The sequence below is a fragment of the Lycium barbarum genome, chromosome 4, assembly GCF_019175385.1.
Source record: "Lycium barbarum isolate Lr01 chromosome 4, ASM1917538v2, whole genome shotgun sequence".
NCBI classification, from domain to species: domain Eukaryota; kingdom Viridiplantae; phylum Streptophyta; class Magnoliopsida; order Solanales; family Solanaceae; genus Lycium; species Lycium barbarum.
The window spans coordinates 17,402,591-17,420,675 of record NC_083340.1 but is presented as its reverse complement, the minus strand read 5'-3'; the positions used below and the strand labels follow the sequence as shown (position 1 = coordinate 17,420,675).

At 34.3% G+C, this 18,085-nt stretch overlaps 2 protein-coding genes across 2 annotated transcripts; both read right to left on the bottom strand.

Moving 5' to 3' along the window:
- Nucleotides 1-456: 456 nt before the first annotated feature.
- Nucleotides 457-5,093, bottom strand: LOC132635423 (uncharacterized). Its single transcript, XM_060351804.1, has 6 exons — nt 5,013-5,093; nt 4,620-4,706; nt 4,436-4,531; nt 2,308-2,411; nt 2,096-2,232; nt 457-771 (listed from the first exon to the last, which is right to left on the bottom strand). The coding sequence occupies exons 2-6, from the start codon at nt 4,677-4,679 to the stop codon at nt 689-691; spliced, it is 480 nt and encodes a 159-aa protein (XP_060207787.1). The 5' UTR covers nt 4,680-4,706; nt 5,013-5,093; the 3' UTR covers nt 457-688.
- A 1,123-nt stretch (nt 5,094-6,216) lies between these two features.
- On the bottom strand, nt 6,217-10,541 carry LOC132635422 (uncharacterized). The gene is made up of 4 exons (XM_060351803.1): nt 10,375-10,541; nt 8,603-8,757; nt 8,137-8,430; nt 6,217-7,175 (listed from the first exon to the last, which is right to left on the bottom strand). Exons 2-4 carry the CDS (start codon nt 8,744-8,746, stop codon nt 6,528-6,530), a joined length of 1,086 nt encoding a protein of 361 aa, XP_060207786.1. The 5' UTR covers nt 8,747-8,757; nt 10,375-10,541; the 3' UTR covers nt 6,217-6,527.
- Nucleotides 10,542-18,085: the final 7,544 nt, after the last annotated feature.

The window sequence follows — 18,085 nt, the reverse complement described above, 5'->3', positions numbered from 1 at the left end:
GAATTCTCTTTATTCAAAAGGCTTTCTGCCCGAACAAAATATTTCAATGGGCAAGTAGGTAATATACTTGCTCCGCCTGTAAGGGAAAATCTGAAAGAGCAAAAAAGTAAGTAATTTGGCTTTCTACCATGCATCCGCCTGTTGGGATAAATCTGCAATGGTTTACTGAGTTTTCATGTGTTTCTCTATTTAATCTTCTGAGGGTTCCTCCAGGAAATTTCCAAGATTTAACCAAAGATAGGAAGAACAAAGGGCACGTTTCATTTAAAATGTTCAAGCTTTTTATCAGGATATTAACGACGAGTATCGAACTGCGAAAAATTTCAAGCATGCCTTTATTCAAGCTGTTGATATTAATCTGTTAAAGTCATTTACAATTATTTGTACGTATCAGGTTTGTTAACATTGTATCCATGGTTTCCAATTAAAAAGAATCCCCGGATGACTCGTTCAACAAAAAGGAAAAAGAAAGAACTTGTATTTCCTTGTGCATACTCGAGTTTATTTTCAGACTTCAGTACCCATAACATCGACACTAACTTTCAAAGAACGTAGCAAATTCTGTTGGTCTAAAGCCAAACAGTGTACACTGAGTTTCTTACATGAAATAAATGACCATAAAGTAATGCGTGAGGAACTAGCTTCTGCACCACCTCCATATGTAGATCTCTAAAGAAAAACAATCTCCTTACAGATCTGGCATGCCTTTTCCTGTTTTTGGATCATATGTCCTCTCCATAACAACATCCATTGGAGTATCCTTAGGACCAGCTGCACAACCAAACAAAAACATCCAACAAGAAAGAAATGATCAGACCTGGCCAAACACACATAAATTGAGTGGGCAGAGCACTCAAAACATCTTAAATTGGTATTTGAACCGACTGGGAGGTTGAAAGGGTGGCAAATCTTTTGAAGGATTTACAGGTATTTCTACTGAGTCTGACAGGCTGGGATGGAAACATAACAGGGATGGGAGTGTTCTCAGCTAATAGAGTTTATAGAAGGGATATTATGGGACTGGCAAGGGACAACCCACACTTATGGAGGAAAATCTGGAAAAGCATAGCACCACTCAAAGTAAAATGTTTCGCTTGGCTGGTGGCTACGAGATATTGCCTAACACATGAGGTGCTCCAGAAAAAGGGGCTACCTGTAGTTTCAATATGCTGCCTATGCAATGAAACGGGGGAAACGAACAATCATCTGTTTCTTCACTGCAGATTCACAGCTCAGATTTGGGCAATCTTTTTTAGCCTCACAAAGGTTACTTGGACCAAGAGCACACCTCAGATCTACTGAGTTGTTGGGTGAGAAGAGAGGGAAGTAAGAATCATCAGAAGTGGTGGAGGATTATCCCTGCCTGTGTTTGGTGGTCTGTATGGAAGGAGAGGAATGAAAGATGTTTTGAAGGTAGGTCCAATTCTATTCATAAAGTAAAGGGGAATTGTATTGTATCTTTTTATTTTTGGTGCTAAGAACAATGTATAGAAGAAGTAGATCAACTTGTAGAATTCCTAGGATCTTTGTAAGTAGCTTCCTCTTGCCCTTCCCCTTTTTTTTTTTCTTTTTCTTTTTGGAGGTCGCCAGCATACCCTTAATGCTGAGGAATACAACAATACCATTTTCTCAACCAAAAAAAAAAAAAAAAAAAAAAGGTTGAACCAACTCTAAAAACATTTTCCCCGAAGTTTTGAAGTTTAATAGAAGGAACGTGGTAAGCAAAGGGAAGGAATAGAAGAAAAAACCATATTCTTGACCTCTCCAAATTGACGCTTCATCTAAGTTTTGACATATAATATAATTTAAATTAGGTTTTTTCAAACCGCACCATGATCTGTCAGGCATTTTTCAACAATTTGTCTTAAATGAAACCTCGTATACATTTAGGTTGCATCATGCAGTTGTCTACAATTGATCTTAATCTATCTAAATTTTTAACCTTTCATTTCTTCTTTTTAAGCAGAATTTTTTTTAACCCCTACCCAAAAGAAAAAAAAAGGAAGAACCATTCGGCATTTACTATATTTGAACACAACAAAATACTCATTTAGAAACATATAATCCGGTAAATGTGAAAGTATTTGACAATTACCAACTGTAGGCCTTGGTGTGCTCCTTATTTTTAAGATCTCCGGCCGGGGAATGATAGAACCTGATGCACCTATTCCTCTTGAGACTCTTACTTTGGAGCCATCCTCCAGGTATCTAATTCCGACCTTCGTTGGTTTCCTGTGTAAGTAGATATGAGCTACCATGTTCTAAGAGCAAAAAACAAAAGGTAAAGAGAAATAAATACATCCATACCCTGTGACTGGATCTACAACCTGAACGTTGGAAACATGCAGTGGGGCTTCAACTGTAAATATTCCACCTTCATGGCCTTGCCCTTGTTTAATATGTTTCTTGACCTGCAAAAATAATACAGTGAGTCTGTTTTACATACTAAATGTTTTTTGATAAATAAGGTAATTTTATTTATGAATAATACCAAGTGGGTATTGAAAGAAGTAAGAAAGTGATTTGTCCTCTGATAAAGCTTTACAAACTAGAAAGTCTAACTAAGGCCAAAATGTTTGTCATGTTAGATAAAGAATCTCTCTTAAACCACGAGTCTAAATATATTAGTTACATCAGAAAAATAGCTTGAAGCGTTTCTTTGTCAATTAACATCTCTCTTCCTTAATCCAGCTATCATTAAGTGTAATGTAAACTAGCTACTTTTCTAAAACACCACCAACTGATTCCTTCTTGCTGTTTCGCTATTAATCCAATCCACAGAAAGGCTGTCTCGAGGTTCTTAGTTCTTACTACCGAAGCAGACTCCTATAGCCAGCTATATCTCAACAAAATTACCTTGAGCAACTCCGTTTCTTGTTCTAATATATTGAGGTGGATTCCTCCAACATAAATCGACAAAGGTGTAAAATACTCGGTCTATCCCATAATCTTATAAATACGGTCACAATGAGGATTTACTACATTGAAATTTAAGATCTAGGATTTCATATATCATCGGGTAATTAGAACCAAGCATTCTTCAATCTACAGCCATTCTCCAACACTACCACTAAACCTTAAGTCAAAGAACACACAACAAAGGCTGATACTATCACCACTTGAACCCAGAGAGAACATGAAAACATGGCATAACAGAGTAGCGTCATGAAGGCCGCATCACGTCTGATTGGATCATATAGGACTGCTAACATCTCAATATCCTGTGTTCTCCCTCAAGTGTGAGCTATTCAATTTAAAGCTTTTCTTGCCAGGAGTTGCCACATCTACAAACGTAACAATACTATATGCTGTTAACTGATTAACCAGCACCTATGATATATAACACTAGAACATTTTTCTTTACCCCCTTTTTTTTTTGTTTTTTTAACAGGTAGCATTTTTCTTTACCCTTTACTTTTGTAATATTCGCGAACCATCTACTGTTTAGTGCTTGTTCAAGGTTTTTATATGTAGACCTATTATTAGTATTGTGCAAAACATTCAGACAACTCATCTACATTAGTTTTTATAGCGTCAAAGACATTTTCTTTTTCAAGATATTTTTGCAGCCAAACAACGGAAAATAGGAAAACGTTTTTTGTCATACCAAACACACCCTTAGTCATATGTACACAAATGAGCTTTTCCCGCACAAGTTTAGCGTCTTAATTTTTCTCTATAGTTGTTATGATTGTTTAGGATTTTCTGGAAGTCGTTGCTCTTATGAATATTCATTTTTTTTTTCTTTTTTCTGGTGAAGTAATTGATTCTATTCAAGGCATCCAGAAGATGTAAATAGTTACATGACACTGTAGATACAGAGATAAGCTAGAATAGATGATATACAACACTTAAGTCTCACCAACCAATTACAAGTTGTTGAGGAGGCTAAACATGCCTTTTACCTTTTTTTTTTTTTTTTTTTTTTTTTGATCGGTAAGCATGCCTTCTATTATTGAGACAGCCATCTTACACTTGTAAGACTTACGAGGAGTAGTTTTTATTGTTAAAATCATTCCACAAGACTATCAGTGAAGCTTTAGGTGACCAAAACATCAAACTATCAAAATTCCCTTTTCAAGCCAAAATAATCAGTTTTCAGGCTTCTGCAGGCAGGGGCGGACCCATGTGTAAAGTTTGGGTGCTCCGGCACCCATTAAACTTAATCACGGAGTGTATAATTGTATAGAAAATATAAAGGAAACAGATATAAATAGTTAATAGAGCACCCCCGAACTCAAAATTCCTGAGTCCAGCACCCCCGAACTCAAAATCCTGGGTCCGCCTCTGTCTGCAGGACTAAACTAATATAAGGTACTTTTTGTAAGTTTCATGTAAGCAGACAAACTGGCTCATAAAAAGATGTTTAAACAGAGGGTAAATTATGACAAGATATGCTTAGAGATATAAAATAAGTGCCCAAAGAAATGCTAACCAGGTTTTTTCCCTCAACAATTACACGATTTTGAGAACGTACGACACGCTTAACGACACCAGTCTCGCCTCTATCTTTTCCTCTAATAATCATGACCTGATTGTTGGAAAAACAAAAAGGGAAGCATGATACAAAAGTATTAAGAAAGTGAATCAACCATGGAAACAGTATTGAATTAACTTACATTATCTCCTCTGAGAATTCTCCACTGATGAATAAGTTTCTGATAACTTTTCCACCCCATTTTGAGCTTAATCAAAGTAAAAACTCCCTTAACATCAAATAAGACAAAAAAAAAAATTAATCAAGAATCATGAAAAGTTAAATCTTTTGCAAACCCATCTAAGAAACAATGTAACAAATCCAGATAATAAAGGGATTTTTTTTTTCCTGAGAACAAAACCACAAAATGTTGTCTTTTAAACAGTTTAATCAAATGGTATATAACCCTAACTTCTGGAATCTTGATACCCCATTAAAAAAAATTGAGAAAAAAAGTGATTAACTTCACAATAATATGTTTTTTTAAAAAAAAAAAAAAGAAGAATAATCCGTATAATATTAAAGAGAAGTGTACCTGAAGCTCAAGGTACCAAAGCTCTGCACTTCACACACAGGGTTTTAGCCTGAGAAGGTGGTGAGGTTTAATGGATTCTTTTTTATGGGCCAAAAAATGGATATTTTACTGCTCTGTCTTCATTATTTTGGGCTTTTGATTTTGGGCCGCCTAAACTTGGCCAGCGGCCCAATTACTGGTCTTTAATTTATGTCCCTCATAACTATTTTTTTTTTTCCGCAGGATATGAGTTTATATTTTTGTATCATATATTTGACTAACGAATGTAATTATTTTTAGTCGATCAGGAAAATGTATAATTGCGCATATTTGTATGTGGGTCATTACATTTTGAAAGAGGGATAATCTATGATTAGATTTTCTTTTAGAATATTATTGAGAGGTGAATAATCAACCTTTATTAACACTAACCTCAATAATATGTTAACTTTATTGGTAATCTATGGTCAGAATTCAGATAGTCCTTTGGATTTTACTTGGAAGGGAGCAATCAACATTTATTAACATAGAATCTTTTTTTTTAGATTCTAATAACCAATGCTTGAGGAAGTTATATTAATTTCATGTACGATAGTCAATTTAAAACTCTCCACCCCCAGCTCTATATAACATCTTCCTAATCAAAGGTGATATATAGGCGCTCAAAAACTTTAGCTCTAATACATCTAGTAAATTTATTTGCTTAGCGCTTCACGTTTTATTAGAAGACTTAATTTTAGGTTTGGCTATTTCGTGTTGTGTTAATTATTTTTGTTGCTTAAGTAATGTTGTAGTTAAATATAGTCTGACTTTCAGGCATATAAAAATAAAATAACGTGCTCAGACAATGTTGATACATCAAGGGATTATTCAAAAGGTTTGTTGATATTATATTTTCTCGAGTTACAATGAGGTTCAAGGAAAAACAAAGCTATCTAAATTGGAGGAGTCAAGAGTGGAGGAGCAACTTCCATTATAATTTTTGTAGTACGTCAAAAAGCCTTCTAGCAAATTGCTCTCTATTACTCCATTCACCCTAAACATTTTTTCCTCCTTCAAGAGTTTCTGAACCTGATGAACTTATGTTGTAAACTTATTCCTAATCAAAAAATTTACGGCAAACATACATAAGCGCTGCCAAACATTATCTACATTCAACTCAAAAAAAAAGAAAAAAAAAAAAGAAAAAAAAAACTGTAAGGAGGAGTTAGGAAGATTGTTCAACTCAACAAAGAACCCAATGAATAGTTTGAATAGTTTAGGAAGAACGATAAGGTCGGATGGAGGGCGGTGGGAATATGATGGGTTCATATAATAGAGGTTCCATCCAATAGTACATTATATTTGAGGATTCTGCAACACTCAGACCATATAGGTCATCGAAATATATATCCTTTACATAGAGCTTAATACAAACACTAAACATGTAATAATGCATATTACTGTTAAATCTCTTGGACTCTGTGGCAAGGGTCACACACCACTTATTTGCAGCATTATAGATCTCCACTGCCTAATTACCAGTTCTAGAAAAGTTTAGAAACAGAGACTGGCAGATGGAGAGATAGTATTGGCAGGTTCGTTCGAGGGTTGGTCTTTAAGCATCCCCTGTGTGCCACAATGAACCCCGGGTGAACCATTGACCTGGATTGAGTTGAGACCTGCAATTATGCCATCTGAGCCAGTCTGTGCTACCAATTTAAGACTACTCTCGGCTTTTGCTTTCATTCGAAGTCGCTCTGCTCTTGAACCGATGACCTGTCCCAAGATAGAAGCAGCAATGGTTAATGCCATAGCTGTTTTGGGCATCACGACCGACTTCCTCAGCATAGCTATGAAGGGAACAGCAGCATGGACTGCAGTAAACCAAGATAGTGAGAACTTCTCAGTGTGCTCTCTCCATATGCCTAATGGAATATTAGCTGCCATGCCTAAAGCTCCAATAACAAGCATCTTTGAAGATAGTGGTTGTGGTCGCACGGTCTTCACAAAGGCAGTCCTGGCAAGGGCAGCCCTAGCAGCAACAATTGCAGGTGGGCATTTGAGCTTCATTCCAGGAGGCAGCTGAAAAGCTGATGCCACAAGTGGGAGAACACCGCTAACAGCTCTATAAGATTTGGCGATGGGACAGTTCCCTGACTCCAACCACTCATTTCCCGTTGCCTCGTGTTTAGAGGATTTGTCCTGAAGATACAAAACAAAGGATTAACAAAGAAGGCAAACTTTATAAGATGCCATTTTTGCAGAAAAAAGCAACACTTCATCGAGAAGACTTATAGTCAATTTCTTTACAAATATCATATAACATTTAATTTCACTTTGTTAAGGCACATTCTCAAAATCTTGCAGAAACAAGAAAAAACTATCAAAATAAGTTGTGAAGTGATATTCAAGAACAGTTTACCAAATTAGACCAATTACGATGACCATTTATGATAATGTCACTGTCCAACTTTATAGTTGACAATGGACATTAATTCAATGAAGCCCACCTGTTGCTCAGAAAAAAATCCAGAAGCCCCATATACCGAAACAATTTTAGTCGTCCAACATGGTGAGACCTTACCTACAGTGTCTTAAAGTCATCATCTTATCTTACACAAATTCAATTCAAAACTAGCAATAGGCTAGAACATTTACGCACAGATATAAGCAAAAAGATATACCACCAAAAGTAATCAACAGTGTGAGTAATTCTATAATGCAAAAAATTCAAATAATTGAAGAAAAAATAAAGTTAACTTATCAAATTCCTAGGAGAATATTTAGGTTTCATGCCATTTCCTTCTGATATCTGATAGACAGAACCTCAGAAAAAAATGACAATAGCATTTGACATGACAATTATGTTTACAAAAGAGTAAATTTTGAGAATTTTCAGCTCTATCTCAATTAGTAACAGTTTTATCACCTAGCTATTTATTTCACTTCCTTTCATCTTTTGAACATCAAATTTTGGACTCCACAAGATAGAGAATAAGTTGCAGATATCCCATTTCCTGGCCAATTAACCCAATTTACTTTGCAACCATTTCAGTCTTCAAGTAGCTAGTCAAATAACAAGAATTTAGAACAGGATCACAATGTTAATCACATTATAACATTCTCCAATACCACATATTCTTGTTAATCGCAGCAAACATACCTGAGATGAAGGTTTTTTCTTTTTGGATGACTCCGGCTTCTTCTTCTGTGAATTCCATTTCCGAGAGAAAGAATCAAAACTAAAAGGACCTCCTGGTCCGAATGATGACAAACTTATGGTGGCAGCCTTTGCAGCTAAAGGATGAAATTGAGGGGAAGACTCTACTTCCATGTTGTCATTGGAACGTTGAGATCTCCCAGAAAGTGGCACAACCCCATCTTTTCCATGGAAGACTTTAAATGCCATATCGAAATTGGGGCCATCTTCAAAAATTGGACCTTTACCTTCCTTTACCTGAAAGTAACAGAGATTAAAGTGTGAAACAATGAAAGATTAGAAGCAATAATAGAATAAGAATAAAAGAAAAAAATAACTAGCATGCTTATGTTTAAACAGTAGAACGGCACATGGATAACCGTATCACTTGAACCACCAAGTATAATAAGATTAAGAAACTACAACTTACAGGGTTGGGAAAGTTCAGAGCAGAAAAGAAAGACAAGCTTGTTGGCTTATTGATGTTGCTCAAGAACGGGCATCGTAGAATGTCCTGGCCATTGAAGGAACAACCAGATGTGTCCTCATTCTGTGTTCTGAAGAAGAACTCCATTTCTTTTGATCCTAAACAAATATATCAGCAAAGAAGACCGTTAAAACAGGTATGAAATGTTGATTACACATTTTAGCATTTATGTCCATGTTTATATGGATGCAATTCACGCAAAACTAAAGATAAATAATAACTACGCCTTAGTCTCAAACAAGTTGGGGCTATACGAATCCTCATTGACCATGTTTCTTCAATTAAATTCATCTCAAGCCAACATTATACAAAGTGAAAATAAAAATGAAAAGTAGCACTAGAAGTTTCTATATTTTTTTATGACATGGGAACCCGCAGCCGCTACCCTTCGGGTGCGCACAGGGTAAACCCAGCTCCTGTGCAATAGCTCGCAAACCACACAGGAGAGGTAACCCGCACTAGGCAAGCCCCGTGCGAGGAGCTCGACCCAGAAGGCAAATCCCCTGCTGTTGTAGGCAGGGGGTTTCGAACTTGAGACCTCCATTATGAAAGCCTCATGCTCAACCAACTGAGCCACCCTTGCGGGTAGAAGTTTCTATATTTTCTACTAGCATAAATATACCAAATAGAGCTCAAAGACTCCTGGAACGCATATGACCTCAACTAAACATACTAACATGACCATAACATATTCCCAACTAACTGGACAATCTACATTCTAAATCACGCCTAAAACTACAAAATACATGTCTTGTCCATGTTTTACCAAGTTACTCGGAAAACACTTAAGCAAACACATGGTTCCCAGCAGTTTTTGATAATACCTAGTATTGTTACTATTTCAGCAATTGACTCTTTCAAAATATCCCCTTTATCAAATTATAGTAAAGCTTCATTTTTCTCGGTGATCTTCTTCCTCACAATTAAATCAAAACCCCAATTTACTTCCACTTTTATTAACTATATTTTAGCTAATTTTTGTCTGCCTAATGTTATATCATCAACTACAGCTAGGTCAAAAATTAACCATCAATATCCCCAAATTAAAATTAAAAAAAAAAAAAAAAAAAAAAAAATCTCAGCTAAACATCCCCTTTATTAAATTATGGTAAATCTCCATTTATCTTATGAACTCCTTAACTAGGTATATAATCTTCTTCCTCGGGGGTTGGCCCGGTGGTAATTGGCTTGAGCCTTGGGGTGCTCCCTTTCAAGGTCTCAAGTTCGAAACCCACTGGGTGCAAACAATTTCTGAGGGCCATCGGACTGGGGTAAAACCCTGAATTACCCGTGGTGCACTTGCGGGAAACTCCTTGCCGAGGGCCTGTGCACCCCCGGGATTAGTCGGGGCTCAAAGAGACCCGGACACCCGGTGCTTAATCAAAAAAAAAAAAAAAATCTTCTTCCTCACAGTTAAATTGACAATTTTCATAAAGCAATTGGGTGTAAATCATAACACAATCAATTACTTTCAGTTCTATTACCTATTGTTTTAGCTAATTTGTTTCCCCTATTGTTATATCATCAACTACAGTTAACATCAAAAAGTCAAAATCCATCAATTTCCCAAATCAAAAAAAAAAAAAAAACTAATCACAGCTAAACACATACAAAAGAAATCAGCATCCCTAAAATTTATACAAATTAAAAACAAACTGAAATATAGATGCAAGAGAAATAACAATTAAATGACGAGAAATCGACTAGGGAGTTACCGGAAAAGTGTAGAAAAACCGAATTCAGACAGGTTTAAGGTTACCGGAGGAGTTGCAAAAAGGGCCACAAGCAATTGAAAGCGTGTGGTTAACACAGATCGGAGCAAAAAAAGGAAGGGAAAATAATCGTGGTGTTCGTATTTTGTGGCTGTTTTTTCAATTTAAGAAAGTCAATGTTATTATTATTATTATTATTATGACTGGCTATAACCGGTCAGCCGTATTAGTTGAACCGAAATGGTGGTGCTCCACTTCCTTGCTACACGACGTAAGAAACGTGGGAGTTGGACATCTAATTTGTCGTAATATACAATTTTATAATCCTCCACCAAACGATAGTTATTCTTTTATAGGAAATGGGAGTTTACCTAATTTGATTTTAATTAGGAAACGTTGATTAGTATAGTTAATTTCTTTACCTGGTTTGATTTAAATTAGGAAACGTTGATTACTATAGTAGATTTGTTTATCTAATTTGATTTGAATTAGCAAACCTTGATTAGGATAGTAAATTGGGAAACAATACAAAATACCCCTAAAATGTAAAATATTTACCCGCTCATGTCCCCTCCTAAACTAATTTCGTTACTTAACCAACTAGCCAAAAATATTTACCCGAGTAACTCTTGTCCAAAATTCTTCATCTATGATACCATCGCAGTAAATTTATATATCATGATGGTATCATGAAGGACTAAGAGAATGATTGAAGCAGTCCTCCATAATATCATCTCAGTATATTTATGTACCACGATGGTATCACAGAGGACTGAGGAGTGTCTCATTGAACACTGAGTAGTCCTCCATGATACCATCACAATATATGTATATAAGATGATGGTATCATAGAGGTTTTTTTTTAGAAAAGTATGTCTTTTGAATAAATGGAATATGATACCATCTCAGTATATTTATATACGATGTTGGTATCATAGTTTTAGGGATATTTCAGGTAAATAGTTTTAGGGGCATGAAAGTAAGGGTATGACGGTTTATTATTTTATTTTCAGAGGGCAACAACGTTCTTTCCCCTAGTAAATTTCCAAACAACTTATACGTCGATGTTCTCAACGGTTCAAAAATCGAATTTCCGAGAAGGAGTCCAATGATTTGGAAATTTTATCAAGTCAACATGTTACTTTTAATTGCCAGATTAAAAAAAAATAATTGAAACATAAAATAAATTATCTCACTTTTAATGGTAAAGTGTATTCTAGAGGGGGCTAAATAACACATTACTTGCTTGAATCTTGGTGTTCCATTTTGTAAGGGGATACTGACGCAGAAGAAATAAAATCAATAAAGGTCATGTAATGATAAGTATTCATTTTATGTTTAACGAAATGTCTCGAGTTCAATCTTTGAAATGATATTGTCTTTAGTAAAGGGTGTTTTTATGCCCAGATAAAACTTCTCGAGTCTAATCTTAATTAATCAAAACCCCAAAACTAAACATTGGATGGTAAACAAAAGAATTGAAAAGGGAAAGAACAAAATCACCACATAGAACAATCTTGACTAATTCTTAGCCTGTAGTTTTCCATGGGCCTCAAGGACAACCTAATAATCTAACCTGTTGTACATGCTATCTAGTTGGTGGATTTTTCTCCTCTTTATTTTTTCCATTTATTAAATATTTTGCCACAATTAAAATAGCTCAATGCTCATGTCTATAAACTTTGCTTTTCTTCGCGGGAAAATTTCGTTAAATATATTTAATAACATTTTTGGCTCCTAATTGTTGGTGTTTTGATTTTATTCCTTGTAATATTTGACTACACATATTTAACTTTCAATTAAATGAAACTTGCACTTTCAATCTTTTTTGCTTGTGAATATTCACAAATTTACCATAACTATCAATTACTCCCCGACATAATTACTCATGTGTTATGTTAAACTTGTATTGTTACTTGATATTTAGGAGTTATGTAGTCGTAAAAATAGTTCCATACAAGATATTTTCTGCCTAAAGGGACCAAAATACACATTTTAATTAATTAGTCTCCTACATAATTACTCATATGTTATGTTAAGCTTGTATTGTTACATAATATTTAGCAGTTATGTAGGTGTAAAAATAGTTCAATACAACATACTTTCTACCTAAAGGGATCAAAAATACACATTTTAATTAGTTGAATGTTAAATATATTCATCAAATGTTACAAGAACAAAAATAAAAAAATTACTAATAATTGAGGAACCAAAAAATATTATTCCTTAAACAATAAATTAAAAAGAAATACAAGATAAATAAGATTAGAATAACACATCTTGGTCGAAGGAGGTGCTCTGGGCAGCGCCGTGGTTACACAGCAAATGTGTTGTCACGACTTCCATTCTTTCAAGTGTGCTTCATCTAGTTTTTTTTTTTTCCCCCCTTTTCATTTTACAACTAAGAAGAGTATTGCACATGCAAAGACAGTTCAGCAGAAATCCAAGAGAAAGAGAAAAGAGAAAAGAAAAAGGCAAATGAAAATTTTGGCCCTAAAAAACTTTATCATTAGGAATAAAACACATAAACTCTTTTTGAATTTTATAACAATATTCTAAAAAATCCAGTATTAGTTGAACCGAAATGGTGAGCACGCAAATCAATGTGAATTGGAGATATGGGGAATCTTTATCAATATTCATCTGTTCATAAATTTACACCATCATTTAATTCTTGAATATATATAAAATATTTATGACTGTTGTATCAATGGTGCTGTTGGTGAGGAGACCACAAGTCCACTATCACGGGATAAGTAAATAAAGAGTTTGAATAATATAGGAGTACATTATTAGTGTATATAATATTTACACCAAGTCATTTTCTAGTCAATAACAAATCTAATTTTTCAAATTTCAAATCCATTTTAAGAAAACTTACATATAAATATCATTTGAATAATTTGATGGTGTAAAAATTACTCCCTCCATCCCATAATAAGTGTCACCTTAGTAAAAAACATGCATATTAAGAAATCAATCGTGCAATGTAAATTTTACTAAGCCACTCCTATATAATAAAAATAAGGCCAAACCCATCGGGAGCCACTTGAGGTGCTCAAAATCTTTCACTCAGACACCTCAAGTACGCCCTGTTCCATTTAGACACCTGAACTTAACTTAAAATGTGTTATTAGACACCTTTTGCAGATGTGGCAATGTGCGTGTCCTTCACATTTTTTTGAAGCGTGAAAGAGAATAATTTTGTGTTTTCGTTTTTTTTTTCTCCTTCATCTTCTTCCTCCCTCCTACCACTTTCTTCACCATATCCACCATATCTCTCAAAGCCACCAAACGGGCCATAAAAAACACAAGGATTCTCAAGATTCTTTCAATTTCAACTCAATTTCTTCTTCCTCTAAATCTCCCACAAGAATCACTAAATCTCCATCCTTCTAATTGAGACCCAATTGGGTTAAGAATTCAAAAAATTGAGACAAACTCCACAATCTCTAGCTCCAAATTGTTGGTGGCACATGTAGATGCAATGATCTATATAAAGAGGATGGAGCTGTCGAAATCACTCTTTCAAGAAAATATTATCTCTGTTTCCATGGCCACCACTATATTCAAGAAATGAAACCCAATTAAAGAGAACATAATATTATCTCCATTTCCATGGCCACCACTATATTCAAGAAATGAAACCCAATTAAAGAGAAAACATTATTTCATCTTTCCATAATTCAAAATCAATTGAAGGAGCCATCAAAATCACTATTTTGTTAGTTTGGATTGAAGAAATTGAGATGACTTCATTAAAGCTCATTTAAAATGGAAAATCATAATTGAAGGAAAGATTTTTAGATTTCATAAATTGTAGTCAATTGAAAGCTGTGGCAGTAGTGGTTATGGCAGAGGAGAATGGAGGTTGAAGAAAATGGGAGGTGGATCGAGGTGGTGCTTGGAAAATTAGGATTTTTCTTTTCTTTATTTTTTGTTTTTTAATTAACTAAATAGTGTAAAAATATTGCTTCTAGTCATATTTTATTTTTAATGATTATTTTGAATACATATGCCAAGTGTTTTTATTTAATTCGTCACCTTGCCACGTCATTGGCGAGTGTATCACACTCACTTTACATATTTGGCTGATTATGCAAAAAGTGTCTAATTTAAACAAATTTTAGGTAGTGTAAGTGCTCAATAGAAACACCCCTAAGTTGAGGTGTCTAAATGAAAGATCTGGAGCACCTCAGATGGCTCCCGATGGGTTTGGCCTAAAAATAAATTACTTTTCCCTCCGTCCCACAATAAGTGTCACCTAGCCGCCACATGTAATTTATTTTTACAAGAAAATGATAGAGATGCAAGTTATCATATTAGTGATAAGGGTTGGCTACTAAATGATTATCTCCAACCTAATGTAACCTAGCCGCCACATGTATAAGAGAGTCCTACACATATTCTAACTGATACACGTATTCTAAGTGATATATCAGTGATTGTATAGAATCATCTAAAGTAAAAGACTAAGCCAGGAATTATTAGGACTTTAGGGGCTATGGATGTGTATATAACATTGTCCATGTACAAAGAAAGGAATAACAAAACATAATCCACAACTTCTTATCTCTGTTTCATTCTTAATGGTATCAGAGCCTAGGTATCAACTAACTAGAAAATACATACTGAAGCCTCTTCCTCGTGAAAACCCAGTTATGGCCGCATCATCGAGCACTAGTTTAAGTCTTTCATCCTCCTCGCTCCATCAACTAATTACCATATGCCCAATTAAACTAAAACTATCAAATTATCTTGTTTGGAGGACACAAATCATTCAATTCATGCAAACCTTGAAACTTGCGTCCATCATCAAGGGCGAAGCGCCATATGAGGCTATCGAAAACGCAAAACGAGAACCAATCCCTAACCCTAAGTTCATAGACTGGGAAGATTGTGATGTTCTAGTTAAAGTTGGCTATCCGGTACAGTGACAGAAGAGTCGATGTTGCTCATTATAGGGTGCTCAACTGCAAAACAAATATGGCTGTGGCTTGAGGATACCTACCTACAGGCTAGTAAAGACAAGAAATTTCAGTTCAAGAAACAACTTCAAACTATGAATCTTGGAACAAAATCCATAGATGAATACATCAAGGAGTTTAAAGGGATTTGTGATAGTCTTATGGCCATACACAAATCATTGGATGAAGATAGCAAAGTAATTAACTTTTCTAGAGGCCTTGGAACCAAATACAAGACACTTTGCACTGTGATGTTAGGGAAGCCACCATACCCTACCTTCGATCAATTTGTGACTGCCTTAAGAGGATTCAAAATGAGGGAAGATGCAAACAACGTTCAGCAGCCTCATATTGAGTCGATGATGGCATTTATGGCATAAAAATCACAAGGTAGAGGTCGAGAAAATTACTATAAAGGTAGGGGAAACCTACAAGGAAGAGGGAATAAATGATTTAACAACAATCAGCGGTAGTTCAGTGCTCCTCAAGATAGAGGTGAAGCTAATCAGACAAGAAACAATTAAAAAACAAATGCTTGTCAGATTTGTGGAAGAAATAACCATACTGCGCTCTCTTGTTTTTATATGCAGGATTATTCCTATCAAGCGCAACAAGAAGTCAACAAGCACTTGCAGCAATGAGTTTCAATGATCACTCTGATAATAATTTATATATGGACTCAGGATCTACCAATCATATGGTACAAACTATGTGTATTCTTAAAAATCCCATTACTCTGTAATGGTAGGAAACAGTGATAAACTCAAAATTACACACATAGGAAAAGAAACTTTACCTAATTTGATAAAATTTAGGAAATGTCGATTAGCATAGTTAATTTGTTTACCTGATTTGATTTAAATTAGGAAATGTTGATTAGTAAAGTAAATTTTTTTAACTGATTTGATTTAAATTAGAAAACGTTGATTAGTAAAGTAAATTTGTTTATCTAATTTGATTTAAATTAGGAAAGTTGATTAGTATAGTAAATTTCCAAACAATTTATAAATACTCTCAACAGTTCAAAAATCGAATCTACAAGAGGGAATCCTATGATCCAGAAATTTTATCAAGTCAAAAGGTTACTTTTAATAGCCAGATTAAAAAAAAAAGTAATTTAAACATAAAATAAATCAACTCACTTTTAATGGTAAAGTATATTCTAGAGGGGGATAAATAACACATTACGTAATTGAATTTTGGTGTTATATTTTGTACGGGGGTGCTTAATATTATGAACCTCACTTATGAAGTGAGGAAGCAATAAAACCAATAAAGATCATAATAAAATGATAAGTATTTATTTATTTTTAATAGTAAGTCTCGAGTTTAGCCTTTAAAATGATATAATTATCTTTAATAAAAGATGTTTTACTCTCAAACTAAAACTTCTCGAGTCTTAATTAATCGAATCCCAAAATTAATAATATCAAATATTGATGGTAAACCAAAATAATGAAAAGAGAAAGAACAAAGTCACCAAATAGAGCAATCTTGACTATTCTTAGCGTGTACATTTCCAATGCACTTTTCGAAGGCATGGGTCTCACAAGGACAATCTAATAACCTAACCTGATGCATGCTTATCTAGATGGTGAGACTTTCTCATTTTTTATGTTTTTCCATCTTTTAGATATTTTGCCACAAATAAAATAGTTCAATGCTCATATCTTTAAAGGCTCTGTTTTTCTTCCTTTTCCCTTATTTAATGAGAACAGGTAGATTTCCACTACTAGAAATATTTTCTTTTTTCCCACATAATAAGTAGAGATTTCACATAACACAGCTTAAAAATTATTCACTGAATATATTTAATAATATTTTGGTCCCCAATTATTGGTGATTTTAATTTTATTTCTTGTGATATCTGACTAACTATGCATATTTAACTTTCAATTAATTGAAACTTGCACTTTCGATCTTTATATTTATGAATATTCATTAATTTATCATAATTATCAATTGTTCTCCAATTTAATACTACATGTATGTTAAGCTGATATTGTTACTCATTAGACAAAAATGTAGTTCTAAAAATAGTTCAAATGCAACATATTTCCTATCTAAAAGGACCAAGAAAAAACACATTTTAATTAATTAAAGGTTACATGTATTTCGTTAAATATCTTCTTTTGGCTGAAAGGAAAACTTTAGATCAACCAAGTGTAATATTTACAAACTACTAGTTCAATTTGGACTGTAGAACTAGTTCTCATTTGTTCTATGTCTACGTATCCACAACAATATGGACATACAATCCGTCAAAGCCAAGTTCAGATGTGTACATGTGAAGTTGGCATGAATTCAAATTTTTAACAATAAATATGTTTGAATTGGTATGCTCAACTTCAAAAATATATATGTTTGAAGTTATTAGTTTGTGTTGACACCTCCCAAAAGTAATAAGCTTTGAACTATTTCCTCCAACGTTTATTGCTTTTAGCAGTTGGAAATTTGTTGCATGCTCCTTTAGTGGTTACTAAAATGTTTTTTTCTCATGAAAGTCGACGTACAACCTCTTCAGGATGAGTATTTATGTTCTATATCCTGTAATTTGCTTGTGTATTTGGCTATAGCTTTTCATTGAATAACAACTTTATGCCTTTTACGCTAAGTTTGCAACTCAGCTTCATGACCTTGGAATCACAATCAGCTGTAGAAATTACACTTTTAAAAAATGGATATATATGGAGTAAATAACGAGGGAAGAAAACATAACTAGGCAGTATTTTAAAAATAATTGCACA

What these genes read in the sequence shown, in the direction of transcription:
- LOC132635423 (XM_060351804.1), bottom strand. Translation starts at nt 4,679, where the DNA reads ATGGGGTGGAAAAGTTATCAGAAACTTATTCATCAGTGGAGAATTCTC. An exon ending in GAATTCTCAGAGGAGATAAT is followed by an intron (nt 4,532 to 4,619) that starts GTAAGTTAATTC and finishes TCCAACAATCAG; the next exon opens with GTCATGATTATTAGAGGAAA. An exon ending in CACACCAAGGCCTACAGTTG is followed by an intron (nt 772 to 2,095) that starts GTAATTGTCAAA and finishes TTGGTTGTGCAG; the next exon opens with CTGGTCCTAAGGATACTCCA.
- LOC132635422 (XM_060351803.1), bottom strand. Translation starts at nt 8,746, where the DNA reads ATGGAGTTCTTCTTCAGAACACAGAATGAGGACACATCTGGTTGTTCC. An exon ending in CTCTGAACTTTCCCAACCCT is followed by an intron (nt 8,431 to 8,602) that starts GTAAGTTGTAGT and finishes TGTTACTTTCAG; the next exon opens with GTAAAGGAAGGTAAAGGTCC. An exon ending in AGAAAAAACCTTCATCTCAG is followed by an intron (nt 7,176 to 8,136) that starts GTATGTTTGCTG and finishes TTGTATCTTCAG; the next exon opens with GACAAATCCTCTAAACACGA.